The sequence below is a fragment of the Oratosquilla oratoria genome, chromosome 29 (assembly GCF_046742065.1).
Source record: "Oratosquilla oratoria isolate Oo_2021 chromosome 29, ASM4674206v1, whole genome shotgun sequence".
In the NCBI taxonomy this organism is placed as follows: Eukaryota; Metazoa; Arthropoda; class Malacostraca; order Stomatopoda; family Squillidae; genus Oratosquilla; species Oratosquilla oratoria.
Window position 1 is genome coordinate 31,257,791 of NC_134805.1, and position 24,000 is coordinate 31,281,790.

At 41.2% G+C, this 24,000-nt stretch overlaps 1 protein-coding gene across 2 annotated transcripts in view; it reads left to right on the plus strand.

Moving 5' to 3' along the window:
* LOC143040696 (otoferlin-like) overlaps positions 1-24,000 on the plus strand; it is a 373,948-nt gene that overhangs the window by 287,565 nt on the left and 62,383 nt on the right. Inside the window, exons 20-23 of one of the 2 annotated variants that reach the window (XM_076212016.1) lie at positions 9,226-9,354; positions 11,580-11,741; positions 14,072-14,255; positions 18,355-18,545. In XM_076212016.1, the coding sequence (XP_076068131.1) occupies positions 9,226-9,354; positions 11,580-11,741; positions 14,072-14,255; positions 18,355-18,545 (666 nt within the window). The remainder of the gene's footprint in view (positions 1-9,225; positions 9,355-11,579; positions 11,742-14,071; positions 14,256-18,354; positions 18,546-24,000) is intronic. The other variant, XM_076212017.1, reaches the window with a different exon arrangement.

Below are 24,000 nucleotides of genomic sequence, written 5' to 3' on the forward strand. Positions count from 1 at the left end.
TTCTAGAACTTCCAGGGCAAGTGGGAATAACCGGTGGATGTTATCTTTAACCGCGGTACAGCGTCGTGGGAGGCAGTGGTTGAATCCCACCCGCCACTCAGCACACACGAAAGTAGAGGGGACCATGACAAGAAGGCGTCACAGAAGAGAGGAGAAAAATAATCTAGAAAATATTTGGAAGGGGAACAGAAGAGGGGAGTGGAGATGATAACATAGAAAGAAAAGGCGAAAAAATATAAAGATAGAGATGGAAATAGATATATAGCTAGAGGTAGGTGGTAGAGATAAAGATGAAATATAGATATAGACAAAAAAGAGATAGAGATAAAAGTACAGATAGAAATAGCGATAGAGATAGAAGTAGAGGTAGAGTTGAAGATGGTGATAAAGATACATATATGTATATACATACATAAATACATACATAAATACATATATAAATACATATATACATACATACATACATACATACATACATACACAGCTAGATACAGAGATAGATAGACAGACAGAGATAGATAGATTTATAGATAGATAGATAGATAGATAGACAGATAGATAGACAGACAGATAGATAGATAGACAGATAGATAGATAGATAAAATATCTTTTTTTTTCTCATTGGCTAAAAAGATCGTTTGATGGTAGAAGCAGATAAATATACATGTCGAAAAAGGTATCAAAAACGTTAACAATTATTAATATTGATTTAGGGATATATGTAAATGCATGAAGATGAAGGTTAAGTTGGCAGAGGAGGAGGAGGAGGAGGAGGGAAGAGAGAGAGAGAGAGAGAGAGAGAGAGAGAGAGAGAGAGAGAGAGAGAGAGAGAGAGAGAGAGAGAGAGAGAGAGAGAGAGAGAGAGGGAGAGGGAGAGAGAGAGAGAGGGAGAGAGAGGGAGAGAGAGAGGGAGAGAGAGGGAGAGAGAGAGAGGGAGAGAGAGGGAGAGAGAGGGGGAGAGAGAGGGAGAGAGAGAGAGAGAGAGAGAGAGAGAGAGAGAGAGAGAGAGAGAGAGAGAGAGAGAGAGAGAGAGAGATGTAGCTTACCAGCGCATATACCCTTATGAACAATCTCGCGCTCTGAAGGTCAGGAAGGAACGTATACAAACATGTGTCTAGACAGGATTAGTCGCTTTTGTTAGAAGTAGAAAACATTTCTAGGTACAAAGGGAAGAATGTTTTGAATAGACACAAGGAATTCGAGGGGGTAAGGATTTGTGTGTGTGTGTGTGTGTGTGTGTGTGTGTGTGTGTGTGTGTGTGTGTGTGTGTGTGTGTGTGTGTGTGTGTGTGTGTGTGTGTGTGTGTGTGCGTGTCTGTGTGTGTGCATCGTTGTGTGTGTGATTATATGAAGGAACATGTGCGTGTGTGCGCACGAAGAAGTTGTATTTGTAAAAATTTAATTTGAAAAAATATATATATAAAACTTATGATGTCAATACCCTACACAGGGGTTTGTATTAAAATGTACTAATCCTTCAATTAAGGCTGCTCCAAGAATATTGTAGCCAATACCGTTCCCTCTCTTTTTATTTTTTTTTTCTTATTGTCTTCTTTCCTTAGCTCATTACCGTCTTGTACAGTTTCTACCAGAATTTCTTCTCGTTTCTCCTCTTTTCTTCAATATACTCCTTCAACAGGGTACGTTACATTATAAGAATTTCCTTCTCCTCTCCTTCCCTTCTCCTCCTTTCCTTGAATCTTCCCCTCGCCCCATCTATGGCTTCAACTCCTCGGCTCGATATTTTCCCCAGAAGATAGAAGTGGGATGTTGCCGACGCATTACCAAGACCCCGTTCACACTAGCGGTTTCAACCGTCGCGGTTGAAACCGCTACAATTCAATTACATTGTGTCAATGGAGGCGTTCACACATAACCGCGCAGCTTTTTCTTGAATGTGTGATACCGCCGCGGTTTCCGCGCGGTTCAAACCGCTAGTATGAACAAAACCTAAGTAATACTCCCTCTCGAGCCTCGGCCCTAAACTGAATAAAATCATCTGGCGTCGGTAGGGGGCGGTAGAGAGGCGGAAGGGGAAGCGGTAGGGGGGCGGTAGGGGGAAGCGGTAGGGGGGCGGTAGGGGAAGCGGTAGGGGGGCGGTAGGGGGAAGCGGGAGGGGGGCGGTAGGGGGACGGGAGTGGAAGCGGTAGGGGGGCGGTAGGGGAAGCGGTAGGGGAAGCGGTAGGGGGAAGCGGTAGGGGGGCGGTAGGGGAAGCGGTAGGGGGTCGGTAGGGGGAAGCGGTAGGGGGAAGCGGTAGGGGGGCGGTAGGGGAAGCGGTAGGGGGAAGCGGTAGGGGGGCGGTAGGGGGAGCGGTAGGGAAAGCGGTAGGGGGGCGGTAGGGGAAGCGGTAGGGGGGCGGTAGGGGAAGCGGTAGGGGGGCGGTAGGGGGAAGCAGTAGGGGAAGCGGTAGGGGGGCGGTAGGGGGGCGGTAAGGGGAGCGGTAGGGGAAGCGGTAGGGGGAGCGGTAGGGGGAAGCGGTAGGGGGGGGGGGCGGTAGGGGAAGTGGTAGGGGGGGTCGGTAGGGAAAGCGGTAGGGGGGGCGGTAGGGGAAGCGGTAGGGGGGCGGTAGGGGGGCGGTAGGGGGGCGGTAGGGGGATGCAGTAGGGGAAGCGGTAGGGGGGCGGTAGGGGGGCGGTAAGGGGAGCGGTAGGGGGGGCGGTAAGAGGGGGTCGGAAGGGGGACCGAAAGACGCTGGGTTCCTTAACTTAGTTTCATTCCGCTTATCTCATTCCTAACCCGAATTCAATTTATTCTAACCACAAGCCAGAATAAGGCGGCTCGAATTCCCGTGCGTCTTTGTATAATATCATCAAGGACAAGTATGACGTCAGCAAGGTCAAATATGACGTCAGCGAGGGCAAGCGTGACGTCAGCAAGGGCATTTATGACGTCAGCATGGGGAAGTATTGCGTCATCAAGGGCAAGTATGGCATCAACAAGAGCAAGTATGACGTCAACAAGGGCAATTATGACGCCAGCAAGGTCATGTATGAGGTCAGCAAGGTCAAATATGACGTCAGCAATGTCAAGTATGACGTCAGCAATGGCAGGTATGACGTCAGCAAGGCAAGAGTGTCTTGCTTTGTCACCACCTCGCTCTGTGGGTAAGGAATTAAATTCACTATTGAAAGAGAACAACTCTCAGACATTCTTCAGGGTTCCCCTGCTCTGCCAAAACCCCCTTCGTCTTGGATGTCCAGAAGAAAAAAGAAAAAGAAAAAAAAAAAAAAAAACCGCAACTGACAGGGATTTCTCACTTCCCACTGCGTGGGAGTGGGATGGTGAAGTGAGATCACCCACCACCCCACCCCATCCCCTTCCCCAGCTTCGATAACTGATTTTCCTCTGTCAGGTGATTTCAGTTCTCTAATCCTGCTTCCAGTATGAGAAGAAAAAACTCATAATCTGGAAAGGTTTTCATAGAGTTCACTTTTCTACAGAAAAAACTATATATATATATATATATATATATATATATATATATATATATATATATATGTATGTATATATTATATATACATATATATATATATATATATATATATATATATATATACTGTATATGGATATACATATAAATATATATATATATATATATATATATATATATATACTGTATATGTATATATATATATATAAATATATATATATATAATATATATATATATATATATATATATATATATATCATATACAGTTATTGCTTATAACGAGGTTAAAAAACTACACGGAAACAACATAACCTGGAATAGACGTATGTAAGATAACATGTCGATAGCAATAGGTCCCTTGTACTAAAAATTATGTAATTAGTTGTTACGTCTCTTATAATTTTTCATGGAGAAAATATCATGTTCAGATAACATCAGGTCATTACTAATAGCTAGTTACACCAGAATTTTTCTCTCCAGCAATTATTATATAATTATGGCTTTTCAGATTATTTGCAATTATGTCCGTATGCCTGTTTTTGAACCTTTGAGATATCTAAATATATATACATATACGAAAAGGCTCTTTCCCTTCTATAAGAGGGGTGGCCAACCAAGCCATATGCCCACCCTTTACCCATTCTACATCCAATCAACACCTATTTACTGTCCAATATATTCTTGATTATTTTTACAAATTTATTGGAATTTGTTTCCATTCCCCTCTTGTTCTCTTTCTTCTACTCCAAAGTCTTAATTCCCTGCCAGACTCGGTCACTCCCAACGGTTAGGCTTTTTTCCCAGCTTCTCCGGGACCAGCTGTGAATTTTCTTCTCTCTTACAATTTCCTCCCTTCCACTATTCATTTCCTTCCGTTTAATTTTCCTACTCCGTCTTATTCTTCTTCGTCTAATTTCTCTTATGTAAACTTCTCCGGCTCATTATTCTTTGTTTCATTTTTCTTCGTCTCATTCGTCTTCGTTTCATTCTTCCACATTTTATATTTTTCAAAACTGTCAATGTATAAGCCTTTGACTCATCACATTACATAAATTCAGCTCACCATATACAACATAAGAATAATCGCAATAGTATTTTACTCAAACGTCTACAAAAATGTACCCCTAGCATTCTACAGTAGGTCCGTACAACACATAAACCCGCCAAGATCTATGCCCCAACGGACACTTCCAAAAACGAACCAAAACAAATTACTTCCAAGAGAGACAAGAGTTGTACTGACACGCTTACGTTCAGTCAATCGCCCAGCACCACCAACACAGAATCGGTGAAGCAAAATCCATCAATTGACCAATAAGCAATTACCACACGAAAGGCACATAGCACTTAATGACACACTGTCCCTCCCTCACTCATTCACATCAGATAGAAACACAAAACCTCGTGATTGATTGAATTATGTTCCAGGCCGTGGCCGCCATTCTAGCAGCCGCGAGCTATCTGCAGGAGAAAGCCTGGGCAATGGATTGATTGGTTATATATCTTCGTCTTTGTTTCACCTCCCCCATCTCACATTTCTTCTCTTGTCTCATTCTTCCTCGTCTCATTCTTCTCTTCGCATTTCGTCCTTATACCTTTCTTAATCCCTCAGCTCTTCCTCTCTTTCCTGCAAGAACATAGTTCCTCCAACATTATCGTTTTCTGTTTAATTTACTTCCTTCTGTTCATTTATTAACTTTTCTATTGTCTAATCGAACAACAGAAGAGCTTTGCCTTTTTCAAATTTTATGTAGTGCACTTGTGACTGCCCCCAGCCCACAGCCCCTGCCTCTAACCCCAGTCCCCAACCCCCAACCCCTAACAACTGACCCCAAACCCTAACACCTGACCCCAAACCCTAACACCTGACCCTAACCCTTAATACCTGATCCCAACCCCAACTCCCAACTCCCAACCCCTTACCCAAACCCTAATCCCTTACCCCAACCCTAACCCCAAACCTCCAACCCCTCCAAATCCCAACCTCAACCGCAGCCCCAACCCCCAACTTCCAGCTCCCGATCCCAAAACAATCTATAATTTCCAACCACCAACCTCATCCCCAACCCACAACCTCCCAACGCCCAACCCTCAACGGCCAACGCCTGAGCTTCAACCCACCCAACACTCCTCTCCCATATCACAACCCACTTCCTACTTCCCAGAACCTTACACCCTTCCTCACTTACCTCCGATCCAGAATGTCCTCTGGACACCCGGATCCGTCCCATCTCGCCTCCCTAAGCCTTCCAATCTACCCGAATTATCTCTATTGGTGGAACCACCTGAGCGCGCCTCACGAGCCGTTCATTTTTGGAAACACAACTTAATTAGTTCCTACGAGTGAGAGGTCCAATTCTGCTCTCAGTTATAATGATTAGGTTTTACTAATTTAGTATATACTGTATATTTCATCGTTGCGACCAGATTTAACCTCTCCAATTGTTTTAGTGGCATTTTTCACCTAAATCTATGTTTTAGCAGATACTATCACAAAAAACTAAACCACGCTGCTATGAAGATTAGAATAGTTAGGTGACAGCTATAATAAAGGGAAAAGTGCCTCTTGCCGAGGGTGTTCCACGAAAATTAATCAAATAGTTTGCCGACAGCCAGTATAAAAGAATAGGCCCTGTTCATTACAAGGATTATTAAATATATCAGCAACAGGTATATCAGGTTGATAGTTAAATAATTGAGATACTAATTTCAAAATAATTTGTACTAGTTATCATAGCCAATATTTGTTTATATTGAATCGACATACTAATTCTTGTAGACAGATGTTAAACTCGTTTGAAATAATCTCTATATCTACTGAAATAGATAAAAAATAAACAATATATTTTCCTTCATCTTGAATGTTGTGACTCTACTTAGAAGAAAAGTAGGCAATTGTTCCTCTATCCCATGTCATCTCCATTAATAACTTCGCCTAACTAGAAGTCAACTACAAGTATTAGAATCCCCTAACTTCCTTTCGGTAATTGGAAATCTTTACACTCGTATCTGTTCCCGGAGTGACTCATTACAAACTAACGAATTCACCAAGTTAACCCAATTTCAACTTGACCCTCCTACCTGACCCTACGTGCCTAAGTGGGCCACCCGACGGCAACCCTGAATGATTCTCCCTTTGTTCGTTTCCCATCTTCCCTTCAAACAGCACAACAAAAAGTATAGCAATATCTGCGTTCTTCCTTGCCATTTTTCGAAGAAGTTTTGTCAATGACATTAAGGAGCTCAAGCAGACCTTTTCTTTCATCTCCTCCTGCTTTGTCGAGTTTCATGACAAAAAAATTAATGCATTTTGCATTTTTTAATCCATGCCCTTTTTGAGGCAATCAACCCACTGAGAATTATATTAGATTACGCTTAACTTCGTAAGGAGAGAATTAATCAATATTTCTTTACATTTTACTTTGAATTTTCTCGTTAGATCAAAATACATATATGCAAAAGAATATAACAACGTCTGAGATCATACAAAAGCGTTCTCCACAATATGGCTTACTTGTGCTACCAGGAAATGAAATTCGTGTCCTTTTTGACGTTGGCAAAGTAAAGCAAAATCACACTCAAAGTTGTGGCGACCTGCTCTCACTTGAAATGGAATTTGCAAGATTATGGAAAATAGACGTTAACAAAATTGCTTTCCTCACAACTACCAACACCGTTATATCAGAAGTCATACATGCACTCTGTGTGTGTGTGTGTGTGTGTGTGTGTGTGTGTGTGTGTGTGTGTGTGTGTGTGTGTGTGTGTGTGTGTGTGTGTGTGTGTGTGTGTGTGTGTGTGTGTGTGTGTGTGTGTGTGTGTGTGTGTGCGTGCGTGTGTACCCGCATGTGCACGCGTCTGTATACTTACCTATGAGCTCATAAACCATTCTTGTTTGCCGAGGTATTACTCCCTTTTCTGACCGAAAGCCTTGGGTACGATCGCAAGGAGCTTCAACTTTGAGAATCTGGAATGTTGGTAATAATGGAAAGAAAATGGTGAAAGAAGAATAAAGAGATGAAGTAGACTTTGGTCACTGGGAGAGGAGAATGAAGTACCAAAACGTCAGTGGAATGAACGCGAGTGTGTAAAGTTGGGCTGTGATCCCGCTGGTAGAAGAAGAAAAAAAAATCGTATGCGATGCACAGAGTACAGACCCATTGGCGAACTCCAGCTACGGGAAGTTTGCAGACTCTATGAAGGACAAAGAGTGATATGAGATGCCAGTAAGAGGGACGCGTGACGTGTGACGATACGAAGCCTGGAGAAAGAATGTTCTTGGAAGAATAAGAGACAGGAGGTGTCTTGACGAGGATTTTATCTGGTGTGTGGAGGAACGACAACGATTGGTCAGTCAGGCAGTCAGTCAGTCAGTCAGTCAACTGGTCGGTCGGTCAGACAGTCGAGGCTTCCTGGACTTGTGTCCATCAAGGTCCTACCAGATCATTTCAAAGTGGACAAAGTGAAAGGGAATAGCCAAATAGATCGGGATTTAGTAAAGAGGACATGGAACAAGAAGGAAAATATAAAATTCTTGTACGAAATATGTGAAACCAGCCCATGGAAATACATATTCATTCTCATTTCTCTCTCTCTTTCTCTCTTTCTTTCTCTCTCTCTCTCTCTCTTACTCTCTCTCTCTCTCTCTCTCTCTCTCTCTCTCTCTCTCTCTCTCTCTCTCTCTCTCTCTCTCTCTCTACCTCTCTCTCTCTCTCTCTCTCTCTCTCTCTCTCTCTCTCTCTCTCTCTCTCTCTCTCTCTCTCTCTCTCTCTCTCTCTCTCTCGGCTCGTCGCATGAGAACCTCGCCCCAAGGTTCTTATAAACCCCTCAGGACCTAAACCCTTCTTTCCATAATGAAAAGCACTTAGCATATGAATATTGCACCAGACTCTCCAACGAACCACGCGGAGGAAGTAGGAATATCCGAAACGTTGTAAAAGGTGCTCATTCACCATTACCATCATTTTTTTTTCTTTCTCTCCCTCCCGGTTACCCTCGTGCTGCTCTTGGAGGTTGTCCTTGAGCATTGCTGGCGCCCTCTACGTCCTCCTTGGGCTATTCCTTGACTTTCCTCGTTGAATTGGTGACTCGTATCCTCATGCTCACCCTCATATCATCCTCACTGTATTCTCTTTCACCCACATGATCCCCATCTATATACAGTACACATGCACAAACATATATACTGAATAAGTGTGTGTGTGTGTGTGTGCATGTGTGTGTGCGTGTGCCTGTGCGTGTGTGTGTGTGTGTGTGTGCGTGTGTGTGTATGTGTGTGTGTATGTGTGTGTGTGTGTATGTGTGTGTGTGTATGTGTGTGTGTATGTGTGTGTGTGTGTGTGTGTGTGTGTGTGTGTGTGTGTGTGTGTGTGTGTGTGTGTGTGTGTGTGTGTATGAATGTATGTACATATGTATGTATGTACATACGTATGTATGTACGTATACAACCAAAAAAGTGTCCCTCAAAGAGACAAATACAACATACAACATGACCATTGGAAAGGTATTACAGTATATTGTTTAAGCGTTCATTCAAACGAATCAAACTTATGCGGTCAACACTGCATGCGAGGCAAAACATATAATATAGTTACAAAGGATCACAAAGGAGGAGCATGCCGACAGGAGACCTTTTGATCCATAACTAGGTCGGATTCGGAATAGAAATTATAATAATGATAAATAAATAAATAAATAAAATAAAAATTATAATAATATAAATAATAATAAATGACTGATAAGGAAGGAGTTGACCTCACGTTCCGTCTTCATCTCTGCTTCCCCTTTGTCTTCACAGTTCAAGGAGGGAGAAGACGGGGACGCTCTCTGCCTGCCGGACGCCAAGGATCAGCATCCGGGGGACATCGGGCCCATCCTACCCGTCCCACTCGGGATCCGGCCGACCTTAGCCCGGTACCGGCTAGAAGTGAGTATCCGGTTTTGTTGTTGTTTGTATTGTTGTTGTTGTTGTTTGGATTTTTGTTGTTGTTTTCTTCTTCCTCTTGTTCTTCTTCTTCCTCTTGTTCTTCTTCTTCCTCTTGTTCTTCTTCTTCCTCTTGTTCTTCTTCTTCCTCTTGTCCTTCTTCTTCCTCGTGTCCTTCTTGTTCCTCTTGTTTTTCTTCCTATTGTCCTTCTTCTTCCTCTTGTTCTTCTTCTTCCTCTTGTCCTTCTTCCTCGTTTCCTTCTTCTTCCTCTTGTTTTTCTTCTTCTTGTTCTTCTTCTTCCTCTTGTTCTTCTTCTTCCTCTTGTTTCTCCTCTTGTTCTTGTAATTGTTCTTGTTCTTCTTTGTCTTCGACTTCTTCCTTTTGTTCTTCTTCATCTTTCATTGTCCGTTTACCTCTTCTTTTTTCGTTCTTCTTTCTTTATCCTTTTTCTTTTTTCTTTCGTTCTTTCTTTTGTTCTTCCATTTTTCCTGTTTTTTCTTTTACTTATTTCTCTCCCTGCTTTCTTTTTTCTCTTTCTTCCTTCATTCTATCCTTCTTTCTTTCCTTCTCTTTCTTTATTTTATTTTCTTCCTTCCTTATTCCTTTCTTTTTCTTTCTCTGTTTTTTTTTCTATCTCTTTCCTTCCATTTTTCTTTTATTCTTTTTCCCGATTAATTATATGTTTAATGACCCACCGAGTACCCGAGTGGTGGGACACGGCGTTTCCATTACCCTTTACATACGATCCTTTTCTCTAGAATATCAAACAACGAAAAATATTCTGGTGATATTGATGACGGTGACAATAACGATCCCATATGTAATAGATATAGCTACTCATAATGGTGATGATGATGGTGATGATGATGATGATGATGATGATGATGATGATGATGATGATGATGATGATGGTGATGATGATGATGATGATGATGATGATGATGATGATGATGATGATGACGAGGAAGAGGAGGATGTCAAAGATGATGTTGAAGATGATGATGATGTTGAAGATGATGTTGAAGATGATGATGATGTTGAAGATGATGTTGAAGATGATGATGATGTTGAAGATGATGATGATGTTGAAGATGATGTTGAAGATGATGTTGAAGATGATGATGATGTTGAAGATGATGTTGAAGATGATGTTGAAGATGATGATGATGTTGAAGATCATGTTGAAGATGATGTTGAAGATGATGTTGAAGATGATGATGATGAGGAGGAGGAGGAGGAAGAAGAGGAAGAGGAAGAGGAAGAGGAGGAGAAGGAGGATGGTAGCAGTGGTGTTAATGGTGGTGGTGGTGTTGGTGGTGTTGCTGATGTTGTTGGTGGTGGTGACAATGGTGGTGTTGGTGGTGGTGATGGTGATGGTGATGGTGGTGATGTTGGTGATGACGGCGTTAATGATGAATAGTTTACTACCCTACGACCATTCCCTCAGATGGAAAGCGGTGGAGCTCATTAAAGCAAAGAGCTCACCCTTCAGAGTCAGTTTAATGCTGAGCCTCTTGCAGAGGTAGGGTCACACTTGAGGAGAATGGAAGCTCAAGGACAAACTTATGGACTGGTGGCACCATACACATCTACTCATCTCTTCTCTTCTCTTTTCTTTTCATCCTCTCTCTCTACTTGTGTGCATGTGTGTGTGTGTGTGTGTGTGTGTGTGTGTGTGTGTGTGTGTGTGTGTGTGTGTGTGTGTGTGTGTGTGTGTGTGTGTGTGTGTGTGTGTGTGTGTGTGTGTGTGTGTGTGTGTGTGTGTGTGTGTGTGTGTGTGTGTGTGTGTGTGTGTGCATGTGTGTGTGTGTGTGTGTGTGTGTGTGTGTGTGTGTGTGTGTGTGTGTGTGTGTGTGTGTGTGTGTGTGTTTATGTATGTGTGTTTGAATGTGTGTTTGTGCGTTTATGTGTGCGTGTGTGCTAGCGTACGTGTGTGTGTTCATTTACAGGTATATATAATTCCAGTTCAAGCTTTTCTATTTTAACATTATAGGGGTCTTCAGAAACTATGCCTGACCCAGTGTGTGTGTGTATATATATATATATATATATATATATATATATATATATATATATATATATATATATATATATATATATGTATATGTATATGTATATGTATATGTATCTATATACAACATATCTCTCCAGAAATAAGAAAATCCAAAGAGAATAAAATATATACATTCCCTCTCCAAATGCCAAACATTGACTTGTCTTTCCTTAGGTGCTCTTTTGGGGACTTCGAGACCTGAAGAGGATCCACCTTCTGACGGTGGACCGGCCCCGGGTTGATGTCGAGATCGCCGGCCACATCGTCCAGTCGGCCGTCATCACCTCGGCCCGGCGAAACCCGAACTTCAACAGCCCCGTCAAGTACATCGACCTGGTAAGGCTTGCGACGCTCGTTTTAAAATAGATAATTAGATAAATAGATAAATAAACAGAGGTGGAAAGTAGAAGAAAAGTTTCACAGGAATAAAAGGAAGAAACTGAAAAAAGGGACCCAAGGTAGATTGAATTTACGAAAAATATACTTGTACATCTCGGTATTGTATCATCAATACATTTTGTTTTGAAAATCATATATGTCATTAAGAGACAAATATGGGGATGGTTGCTGGCCGAGCGGCTTTGGACGTCACTACTTGGGCGAGAGGTCAGGAGTGGAGGCGGTTCGAGTCCTGCTTTGCGGTAGGCGAGTTCGTAATAAGGATGGACTACATTAGATTTCGGTGTTTCAGAATGTCCTTCCTAAGGTAGCACCATCCTAGCACTCTCGAGAAGTCCGTGACCTTAAACTGAATACTCTCGGGTGAGAAGTCCGTGACCTTAATCTGAATACTCTCGGTTGAGAAGTCCGTGACCTTAAACTTAATACTCCCGGGCGAGAAGTCCGTGACCTTAAACTTAATACTCCCGGGCGAGAAGTCCGTGACCTTAAACTTAATACTCTCAGGCGAGAAATCCGTAACCTTAAACTGAATACAATCGAGTGAGAAGTCCGTGACCTTAAGCTGAATACTCTCAAGTGAGAAGTCCGTGACCTTGAACTGAATAATCTCGGGTGAGAAGTCCGTGACCTTAAACTGAATATTCTCGGGTGAGAATTACGTGACCTTAAACTGAATACTCTCGAGTGAGAGGTCCGTGACCTTTAATTTGAATACTCTCGGGTGAGAAGTCCGTGACCTTAAACTGAATACTCTCGGGTGAGAAGTCCGTGACCTTAAACTTAATACTCGCGGGTGAGAGGACCGTGACCTTAAATTGAATACTCTCGGGTGAGAGGTCCGTGACCTTAAAATGAATACTCTCGGGTGAGAGGTCCGTGACCTTAAATTGAATACTCTCGGGTGAGAGGACCGTGACCTTAAATTGAATACTCTCGGGTGAGAGGTTCGTGACCTTAAAATGAATACTCTCGGGTGAGAAGTCCATGACCTTAAACTGAATATTCTCGGGTGAGAGGTCCGTGATCTTAAATTGAATACTCTCGGGGGGAGAATTCCGTGACCTTAAACTGAATACTCTCGGGTGAGAATTCCGTGACCTTAAACTGAATACTCTCGAGTGAGAAGTCCGTGACCTTAAACTTGATACTCTCGAGTGAGAAGTCCGTGACCTTAAACTGAATCATAAGAGAAATATTATGTATAAGAATATTTTATCTCAAATATTCAACAACGAAATATAGATTTGTTCAATCCATGAGTCCGCAAAAGTAGATAAAATAGGTAAATTACGAAGGCAGGACTGCATACAGTGAAAGAAAATGCAGCAGAAAAGTATTTCAAATATTTCAAGGAATGGCTTTAAGAATATGAAATGTGTCTTATTTATGAGGCAATGTTATGTTGACTGGGAATATCCAAGATAACTGAAAATATTTATTATGAAAGATATAGTTCAGAGTTCATGACTTGTTGGTGCAGTGAAACCTAGACAACATGAGCAGCACGAAAATGTACACGTACACGCACGCACACACACGCACTCACGCACACACACACACACACACACACACACACACACACACACACACACACACACACACACACACACACACACACACACACACACACACACACACACACACACACACGCACACACACACACACACACACACACACACACACACGCACACACACACGCACATACACATACACACATACACACACACACATACACACATACACATACACACATACACACATACATACACACATACGCACATGCACATGCACTTGCACCTGCACATACACATTCACATACACACACACACAACACAGATCACAGAACACACAACACATAACACACACACACACACGCACACACACACACACACACACACACACACACACACATACACACACACACAAACACAAACACACACACACACACACAAACACACACCCGAACACACGCACGTAACCCCGGAATTCTCACACGCCAAATTTTAGGTCCTTAGCTAACAAACTTATGCTCTCAATATCGTGCCCAAACTTTTCTCATGAACTTAACTTCCAGTCCCTTTCATTGAAGATTTTCCAGTAAATGTTTTCTTGTAATAATATCCGGTAATCTGCCGGCTTCTTACTCTAATATGATATGTAATAATCTGTATTTCCTTTACCCCCTTTTACCTTTGTCCATTTTAAACTATATTCAGGATTTTACTTAATCTAAAACCAACTTCTGGCTTTCCCGTTACCTTAGGAGCTACCTGAACAGGAGCTGTACTGTCCGCCTATCACCATCCGTGTAGTGGACTGCAGAAGCTTCGGAAGGTTTACTTTAGTAGGCACCCACATCATCTCCAACCTCCACCGATACATGTGGACGCCAACGACTCGCCGACAAGCTGCTGAAGCTGCCGCCAGAGCGGCGCAGAACCATCACGGTGAGTGATCGCTCACGAAGTCCCCGCCGCGTCTTCGTGGACTATGAAACCCCTTTGACATAGTGACGCTCCGTATGGGTTTTGTGTTGACTCACGTCAAATGATTTTATCTAGTTAGAGAGAAAGCATCACCTTCCTGAAGAGGTTTAGGCTAACCTCAATTGTCTATTTCTATATATTAAAAGCTTCTTCCTAATAGGGGAATAAAATGTATTCGCCAAATAATAAGCAATACTGCAACCAATTACAGTCACAGCTGTGATCTATCCATTTATTTGTTGTAACCTTTAGAACAACTATTTATGACAGAAATGTGTACACATATCAAAAAAAATTTAGGCGAAAACTTGTAAACGCTTACGATTTTCTGCTTGTCATGCGTCGTATATGAAAGCTTCACTACATCTTCACTGGGAACAAAGCTCGCATGAAAATCTTTCTTTCTCGTGACACTGAGAAGCCTCTTGTTACAAGTTTTCCCCTTTTTTTGCCGTTCTGAAATGAACCGAGTATCTGAGCCGGGAAGAGAGCAAAATAAGCTCAAAGAGAGCAAAATAAGCTCGTGGTCAGCTCGCTAACAAGGTCCGGTCTCTTTACCGGTTCCAGAAAGAACAAAGGCATCGTGAGTTCCATCGCGTTAGTGTACACCCCACCTACACCCTACACCCTATCCCCTACCCCTACCCATTCCCCTACCCCTACCCCTACCACTACCCCTACCCCCTACCCCCGACACCTCAAAAGATGAAGCTAAGTGTTTATAGCATCATGTCTTCACCTTGTCACAAATAGAACATATCATAAAGTAATTCGCATTTCATCTTACTGAGTGAAAGGTTTATGTAGAATGTTTGGAACACCGGATATATTAGCAACAGAAACAGTTTCATCGCGACGCTCTTTAGACATTATTATATATTATATAAATCATACTTATATATGATTATTTTTTATGGATACAAATATAATCGAGTAAGTGGTCCATACTACGTTCGTCAACGTCGAGAAAAAACCGACTCTGCCTGAACGCCAGCGTGGCCGAGGGATCTGCATCAGTACTATTAACAAATTTGCTCAAACGCAGCAGGTTCAATTGGATATTGTCCAGAAAAAAATCCAGTCCCTTCTCCCTCATAATATATATATATATAAATATGTATATATATATATATATATATATATATATATATGTATATATGTATATATATATGTATATATATATATATATGTATATATATATATATATATATATATATGTGTGTGTGTGTGTGTGTGTGTGTGTGTGTGTGTGTGTGTGTGTGTGTGTGTGTGTGTGTGTGTGTGTGTGTGTGTGTGTGTGTGTGTGTATGACGTAAGTGGAGTAGGAAACACAGGAGTCTTAGTCTGAGTTTATTCCTGACTAGTTTCGCAGGTATGCGAAACTAGTCAGGAATAAACTCAGACTAAGACTCCTGTGTTTCCTACTCCACTTACGTCAACCTGTCAGAATGTCTCAACATATATATATATATATATATATATATATATATATATAGGTATGTATATATGTATGTATATATGTATGTATATAGAATGAACGATAAACTACTTGTAAAATAGAAATAAAAATAAGATAAAACGAGACTGAACACCCGACACCCCGGTCGAAGTTCGGTAATTCATTTCGTGGAGAAAGACGATAATCACAAGACCATTATTCACGTGAGAAGAGTATAATCATTCTTAAACTATTTCTTTTTTCTTTTCCGTCATCATTATTTTCTTATTTCGATGACGACCTCGCTTCGTCGCATTGTCCAACATTCGCCCAGATGTTGTTGTCCTTTCTGGAGCTGGAAAGGGATTACATTGGATCATAGCGACACAAAAAGGAAAAATAGGTCGACATAAAACCAAGGAGGCAAACAAGTGAGCAAGTGAACAAGTGAACAAGTAAACGAATAAGCAAGTAATATGAGCAGTATAAGCAAGTAATATGAGCAATATAAGCAAGTAATATGAGCAGGTAAACAAGCAAACAATATAAAAATAAGCAAGTACACAAGTAAAATGATAAGCAAGTAAACAAGTGAACAAGTAAACGAATAAGCAAGTACGCAAATAAAATAAGCAAGTAAACAAGCAAACAATATAAAAATAAGCAAGTACACAAGTAAAATGATAAGCAAGTAAACAAGTGAACAAGGAAACAAATAAGCAAGTACACAAGTAAAATTATAAGCAAGTAAACAAGCAAACAAATAAACAAGGTAACTGTTGAACAGGATATTGCTGCACGTTGGCTGCATTAGAACTAACCAATTCCCAAAAGTATTAAAAGTCCTGATTTAATCGCTCTCAAAGAACGTTTTTTTTACGGCCTGTACTTTAAACTTTGTTTAAACTAAAGTTTTGAGCATCAAGTTAGCCACTATTCCCATGATTCATGGGTTAATGATCGTCCATTCATACAACAACCTCCCCTTCTTCCCCTCCCCCTCTCCCTCTCCCCCTCCCCTGTCCCCCTATCTGTCTGTGTCTCCCTCTTTGTCTCTGTCTATCTCCCTTTCTATCTCTGTCTGTCTCCCCCTCTGTCACTGTCTATCTCCCTCCCTGCCTCTGTCTGTCTCCCTCTCTGTCTGTCTACCTCTGTCTCTGTCTCTGCCTTTGTCTCTGTCTCTCTCTTTCTCTCCCTTTCTCTCTCTTTCTCTCTCTTTCTCTCCCTTTCTCTCTCTCTCTCTCTCTCTCTCTCTCTCTCTCTCTCTCTCTCTCTCTCTCTCTCTCTCTCTCTCTCTCATGACTTATCCTCTGGTGAAATGAATACTTCCAACTTATCTCTAAGCTTGACGTCGTAAAGTCCCTTCGTCTGCTTTTGTCTGGAACCAGAATGTGTAGCCTTGGAGTGGACTAATTTCATGGCTGACAGCAATGTGTTGGCGCTCCTATTAGCGCGCTCGAGTCAGTTTCGAACCGGGGGCGCGTGTGCCCCGAACTCAAATTATGAACTTTGAACAACAACAACAACACTCACGTTCTCGAAAAGTTAAATTCCTCCTGAGCCTCAAGTTCTCGGTTTGAGCTACATCGGGTTGTCTTCAGCCTTTGGCGCTTTGCCCGCGTTTGTTTAGGTAAATCACTTCGGTCTTTATGATGCTCGTTGGCCGAGTGAGTTAGAGCGTCGTTACTTGCGGCGAAGGTTGAAGGGATGGCGGTTCTAACCCTGTCACCGGCGACCTTGAACCAAGGGCAAGGTTCATTCAATTATTTGATAGAAACTCCTCTGTGAGGGGCACCGCTCTAGCCTTCCGATAGGGAGGAAGTTTGTGGCGTTAAGCCATATCATCATCACCTTATACTTTGTATGCATGGACCACTTAATATTTACCTTATTTCCTATGCCATATTAACCAAAGATGAAAGTCCTGAAAGGCTTAAATATTGTCAAATAAAAACCTGTGTGTAAATGAGCAATTCATCTTTGTGTTCCTAACAATCGTTCTTAATCTTATAAATCTTCTACCATTCATTCATTTCTTCTCTATTCTTTTATTTCTTCTACTGTTGATACAAGGCTGATTCATGTTTTTAATATAAAGAATAAACCTCAAATAGAATATAAGCTATAGGACATTGTTCTGATGAACTAATCTATAGATTTTGAGTCCAGATGGCGGCATTAAGCATCAAGTTCTGTCACTATAGTACTCAGAAGTGAATTCAACTGTACATCTCAACCCATTTTCTACTCTGAGCCCATACATCCCATTCGAATTACTTATGGCTTGTTACTCTTTACTTCAACTTTTACAATATATACGAGAAACTTGTGTAACCTAAACATCTGTATTCATAATCTACAAACTCATTACCGCAAGGAATGTGTTGGCTCCCCAGCAACAAAAGGTTCCATGCCTTCTGTCTGTATAACTAATGTAATTCTCCCACCAGTTAAACTCCCCCGCGTCCGTTTTCTTTGAAGACCCAACAGTCACGTTTCGTTGTAACCCAAAACCCATTTTCGTCCGTTTCGGTGACAACCGAAACGGACGTTGGACCTCCCCTTTGTTCACCTCAAGGGGAACCTTAACCATGTTCAATCTCCCTCTTGCCCCTTTTTAAGGCGGACCTAACAACGGAATGGGACCCAACGCGCGTTCTGCCCCGACCAGCAACAGCATCGTGCCGAACCACGTCCAGCAGACAGGGGCCGGGGGTGCTCTGGGAGTCCGAGGCGAGGCGGCTCCTCTTCTTTCCCGGGAAACCTACATTACCGTCGACTATGTGAGTGAGGCTGGAGAAGGCACGTTGAAGGTTTGTTTATTTTTTTGCTTCTTCTGTTTGGTTGAATTATGTGTTTTAGCGCATCACTGGTTTCTTGGATCGGTGATGCGCTGTCCGTCCCTGCTACGTTTATTACTGTGTTTCGCTTAAGGCTTTGTTGGAAGTTATGTATGATTTTAATTAGTTCTTTGTTGGAAAGACGTGTTTTGTTTTGTCAGTGGTAAATGTTGAGTTATTCACTTCTTCATGATTATGATTGTAATTATAATGATTATGATTATGATCATGGTTATGATTATGATTATGATTGTGTTTATGATTGTGATTATGATTGTCATTGTCATTATGATTACGATTATGATCACAATTATATGTTTTATATGCTTATTCTTATTTTGGCAAAGTTTGTATTATAATTATTTCCCAAATTAAAAGGAAATACTATTCGTTTATTTATTCATTATTATTTTTTTTACAATACATATTTTTTTTAATTATTTTTGTTATTGGACTACGACATGACATCCACGGCAAACGTACTCGACTCGCTATCAATACCCTCGACAGCCGGGTTGTGCTCATTAGTCCTCTCCCTCAAGACTCCAAGACATCTCCGAGGACGCCCTTCCGAAAGGATGGAGTCGGAGTTTGACCTTTGACCTTCAGACGACCCGAACGGCCAAGACTCAGCCTTGACCTGAGATCTGGATCGACAAAAGAACACTTTTAGAGATGTAGACTACATTGCATCGTACACATGAGTTTGTATGAAATACATACACACATACACACAACGCAAGCGGATACGCACACGCACACATGCACACTAATATACACATAACACAACACATACACACGTACACACACGCACACACACACACACACACACACGCACACATGCACACTAATATACACATAACTCAACGTGTGTGTGTGTGTGTGTGTGTGTGTGTGTGTGTGTGTGTGTGTGTGTGTGTGTGTGTGTGTGTGTGTGTGTGTGTGTGTGTGTGTTTATGTACCGACGCTTTCTTTCATCTTTATCGTATAGTCTTTCCCGAATATGAACTCAATAGCACTTGATCTCTGTATACGAGACCATACATAGACTCCATCCCTATAATTACGTACTCTCTGCACATAAAAGATTTAGAGAAAAACTGAGAGAAAGAGAGAGAGTGAGAGAGAGAGAGAGGGGGGAGAAGGAGAAAGAGAGAGACAGGTACAGAAAGAGAACAGAAATGAAAGAGAAAGAAAGAGAGAGACACAGAGACTGAAAGAGAACGAAAGTGAAAGAGAAAGAACGAGAGAAAAAGAGAGAGAGAGAGAGAGAGAGAGAGAGAGAGAGAGAGAGAGAGAGAGAGAGAGAGAGAGAGAGAGAGAGAGAGAGAGAGAGAGAGAGAGAGAGAGAAGAGAGAGAGAGAGAGAGAGATAGAGAGAGAGAGATAGAGAGAGAGAGAGAGAGAGAGAGAGAGAGAGAGAGAGAGAGAGAGAGAGAGAGAGAGAGAGAGAGAGAGAGAGAGAGAGAGAGAGAAGGAGAGAGAGAGAGAGAGAGAGAGAGAGAGAGAGAGAGAGAGAGAGAGAGAGAGAGAGAGAGAGAGAGAGAGAGAGAGAGAGAGAGAGAGAGAGAGAGAGAGAGAGAGAGAGAGAGAGAGAGAGAGAGAGAGAGAGAGAGAGGAAGGGAAAAATTAAAATGTAGTCATTCTAAAGGACTATCCTTTGAAATTTCGAGTGTGACCCTCTCTACCTAGTCTTCCTTTTTCCTTCTTTAGAGTAACAGATGAAAAGGTCCTAAAGCTTCTTCAGCTTCGTTTCTTCCGACGTTCACCGCGATGCTTCCGCTTCGGCCTCATCACGTGTAGTAATCTAATGGTGTTATCACACTGGGCTATTTTTCCTTCGACTTTTGAAGCAGATTTGCAGTCCGCAACTTCCGGGAAGGAATTTGATATGCTGAAGGAAGCTGATTTTCCTCCAGCACATCAAATAACATTCTATGTAATTACTTGAAAAAACGGCATGGTTTGCCATAGTGATTTTAGGCTGAAAAAGTGCTGGAGGTGTGAGGTACCGTCGATGAATTGGAGGTCGGAGGAAAAATAACCCAGTGTGATAGCCCCTTAATTCAGTGCAGCTTGAAGAAGCCCACACAAAATGCGCACCGAAAAACTCGTAAGACATTTCCTCTCGTTTACATGGAAATCAGAAACCTCCCAGAAACAAAATAGCCACGATTACAAAAACAAAAATAAAAAAACTAACGTCGCAGAGTTAAAGAGACTACGTCAAAACAAAGTTAGTTCCAAGTAAAAAAAAATAAAATAAAAAAAGTCTTTAAAGTTGAAGACCAAGTTTGTTCAAGTTGACACAACAGAAGAAAAACATATTTTCGGGGTAAAGTCTTTCAAGGTTTTGGAGTACCGAAAAGGAGCGACTGCGCCGTCAAAACGGAAATCTCACAAAGAAATATATAATGTTTGAAGAGTAAATGTGACCTTATCCCAAAGATGGTTAATGCTTAGGTGTTTACAGTCTAACTAATATGGATTTAATGAATATATACATATAGGAATGAAAAAATTAATAGATAGATAGATGAATAACTACATAACTAAATAGATAAGTAAATATATAAATAAGTAAATAAATGAGTAAATTAATTAATAAGTAGGTAAAAAGCAAATAAATAGATAAATGAATAAATGAATAAACAATTGAATAAATGAAAGAATAGGTAAATATAAATAAATAGATAATAGATAAATAAATAAATAGATAAACAAATAAACACATAAATAGATAATAGATAAATAAATAAATAGATAAACAAATAAACACATAAATAGATAGATAGATAATTGAATAAACAAATGAATAAACAATTGATTAAATAAATAAATAGATAAATAGATTATTTAAGAAATACGTAAATAAAACGAGACTTTAAATCTGACAGAAATTCTGGTACACAGAAAGTATTGGAGTTTGTACTCCACCAAACTTTGGCCAAAGTGTCTACCCGAAGTTGCAAAACAGGTTAGGCTGAACCACTTTGCAACTCAGATTGCAGAGCAATCATCCTCTCTTCTACAATTGAATCCTTAATCGTCGATGAATGCGTAAAGGTACGTTTTGTCCGATGCAATTAGATAATTATCATCCTAGCCCAGTCAATGGCCGGTGACGCGCATCCTACTACCTGGCATCCTATTTGGGTAAGCGCGTTGGTTGTAGGTTCGGTTAAAATTACCAGTATTGTACTTTTCAGCTCGAAGCAACACAACCCCATTCAAAAACAAATAATTAATGCTCTAGAAAATCGTTTGACGATCATCATTGAATCATGAACGATCATCGTTGAGCGATAATCGCACCGAGAAAAACGTACCTGATGCTCCAGTGAGCAATGGAAGTTCTTTCTCGAATCGCTATAGTCAAGAACTCTCCAAAATTCGAAATCTAGAAATTTTTTAATACCAGAAGCATTCTCTCATATCTTTATTCATTTTTGTTTATTTTTATTTATTATTATCGTTTTCTTTTTCGCATTTTTTCGGAAGGCGTTTATGTTCGCATATATGAATTTCTGAATTGAAAACATTCTTAATAAACTAAATAATCTGTCGCTATCGTAATCCACTGCCGAACATAGGCCTCCCTCAGATACTTCCACGAGTCTCACAGCTGTGCTAACCTCTGCCACGTTACTCCTGCAAACTTCTATATCTCGTATCTCCATCTTCTGTCAGGTCATCCTCTCCCATGGTTCCCATTCTTGTGAAAGACAGTGAAAGAGTTAAATAAAATTGTATAAAACAGGTGGTTCAGGGATGTGGATCCTAAAGCCTCAGCTGGTGTTACACCGAATGGACAGCTGGTTCTGCCAAGGACTCTTGCACCTTCTACCTCAGAGGTTCTTTACCATCTGACAGGTTTCTCTATGTGAATATAGCTTTTGTTGCTGAGAAACTTTTGCTTTATATTCATGTATACTAGAAAATGCCTTTTGTTGTATGATGCCTACTGTATACAAACTATATTGACAGAGTCATGTTTGTATCATGGCAAGTATAGTATGATTTAACCTTTTGCGCCCGACTATAAGATCATTGCAGCTGATGACCTCAGGAGAACAACAAGGATCTAGATCAGACAGACAGATTAGTAGATAGACTGACTAGATTTGAGGAGGAGGCGTGTGCATTTCTAAGAGAAAAACATTGACATTGGCCCCAGTAGGAGAAGAGGCAAGAGACGAAGGAGAGGATGGAGGAGAAGAGGAAGGAAGTAAGGAAGGACGAGAGGAAGAGAGTAAGGAGAAGAGGAAAAAGTAGAGAGAGGAGGAAAGGAAAAAAGAGAGGAAGGAGGAGAGCAAAAATGAGGGGAAGGACGAAAGGAAGGAGGAGAGGAAGGAAGAGAGGGAAGAGGAGAGGAAAGAGGAGAGGAAGAAGGAGAGGAAGGAAGAGAGGAAAGGGGAAGGGAAGGAAGGAAGAAAGGAAGGAGGAAAGGAAAAAAAGGAAGGAGGAGAGGAAAAATGAGAGGAAGGACGAAAGGAAGGAGAGGAAGAAAGAGAGGGAAGAGGAGAGGAAAGAGGAGAGGAAGGAGAGGAAGGGGGAAAGGAGGAAGAAAGGAAAGAGGAGATGAAGGAGGAGAGGGAAAAGGAGAGTAATGAGGAGCCTGTACGTCTCGATGTAATGAAAACTCCCCAAAGACCCTGATGATGCGTCAGTCATATGGGAATCATCAGAGACAAAAATGAAGACTATACCGGGAACCGTCTACTCTGAAGATTCATTAAGAACTTAAGAATGAAGGAGACTGCAAGCGATCATGTGTGCTAGACTAGGTAGTTCCATGTCCATTACCACATATCATCCCCTTCCATAAAGTTATTTAACTTTTTTTCAAACAACCGATAGCTTCAGCCGTCACTATTTCTTTTACATAGTTACTAAGTCTATTACATTCGTTAACCACTCCATTGTTAAACCAGTTCTCGCCTATTTCCTTCTTTAATCTATTTTTTTCAAATTAAATCTATTACTGCGAGTCCTGCCCTGTTGTCTTAATATGATGGCCTTGCCTGTATCCCCCTTGTTAAAGCCCTTGATCCACTTGAACATCTCTATTAGATCACATAGCACTCTGCTTCTTTTCAGAGAGTAAATTAAGATGCCTAAGCCTCTCCTCGCAAGGTAAATTTCTGAGCTCAGGTATCATTTTGATCATTCTCCTCTGTACTGATTCTAATAAATTTATATCTAGGATGGAGATAAAAAATATGCTGCATATTCAAGGATGAGTCGGATTTAATAGAACGGAGACCAAAATTATCCCGCATAGTCAAGGGCGAGTCTGAATAACGCCAGATAGAGTTTGATAACTACCTTTGCACTTTTATTTTTAACAGTCCTAGTAATGAGATCTAGTGCTCTGATAGCTATGTTTCTGGCGCTAATACACAGTTTCCAGGATTTGAGGTCATAAT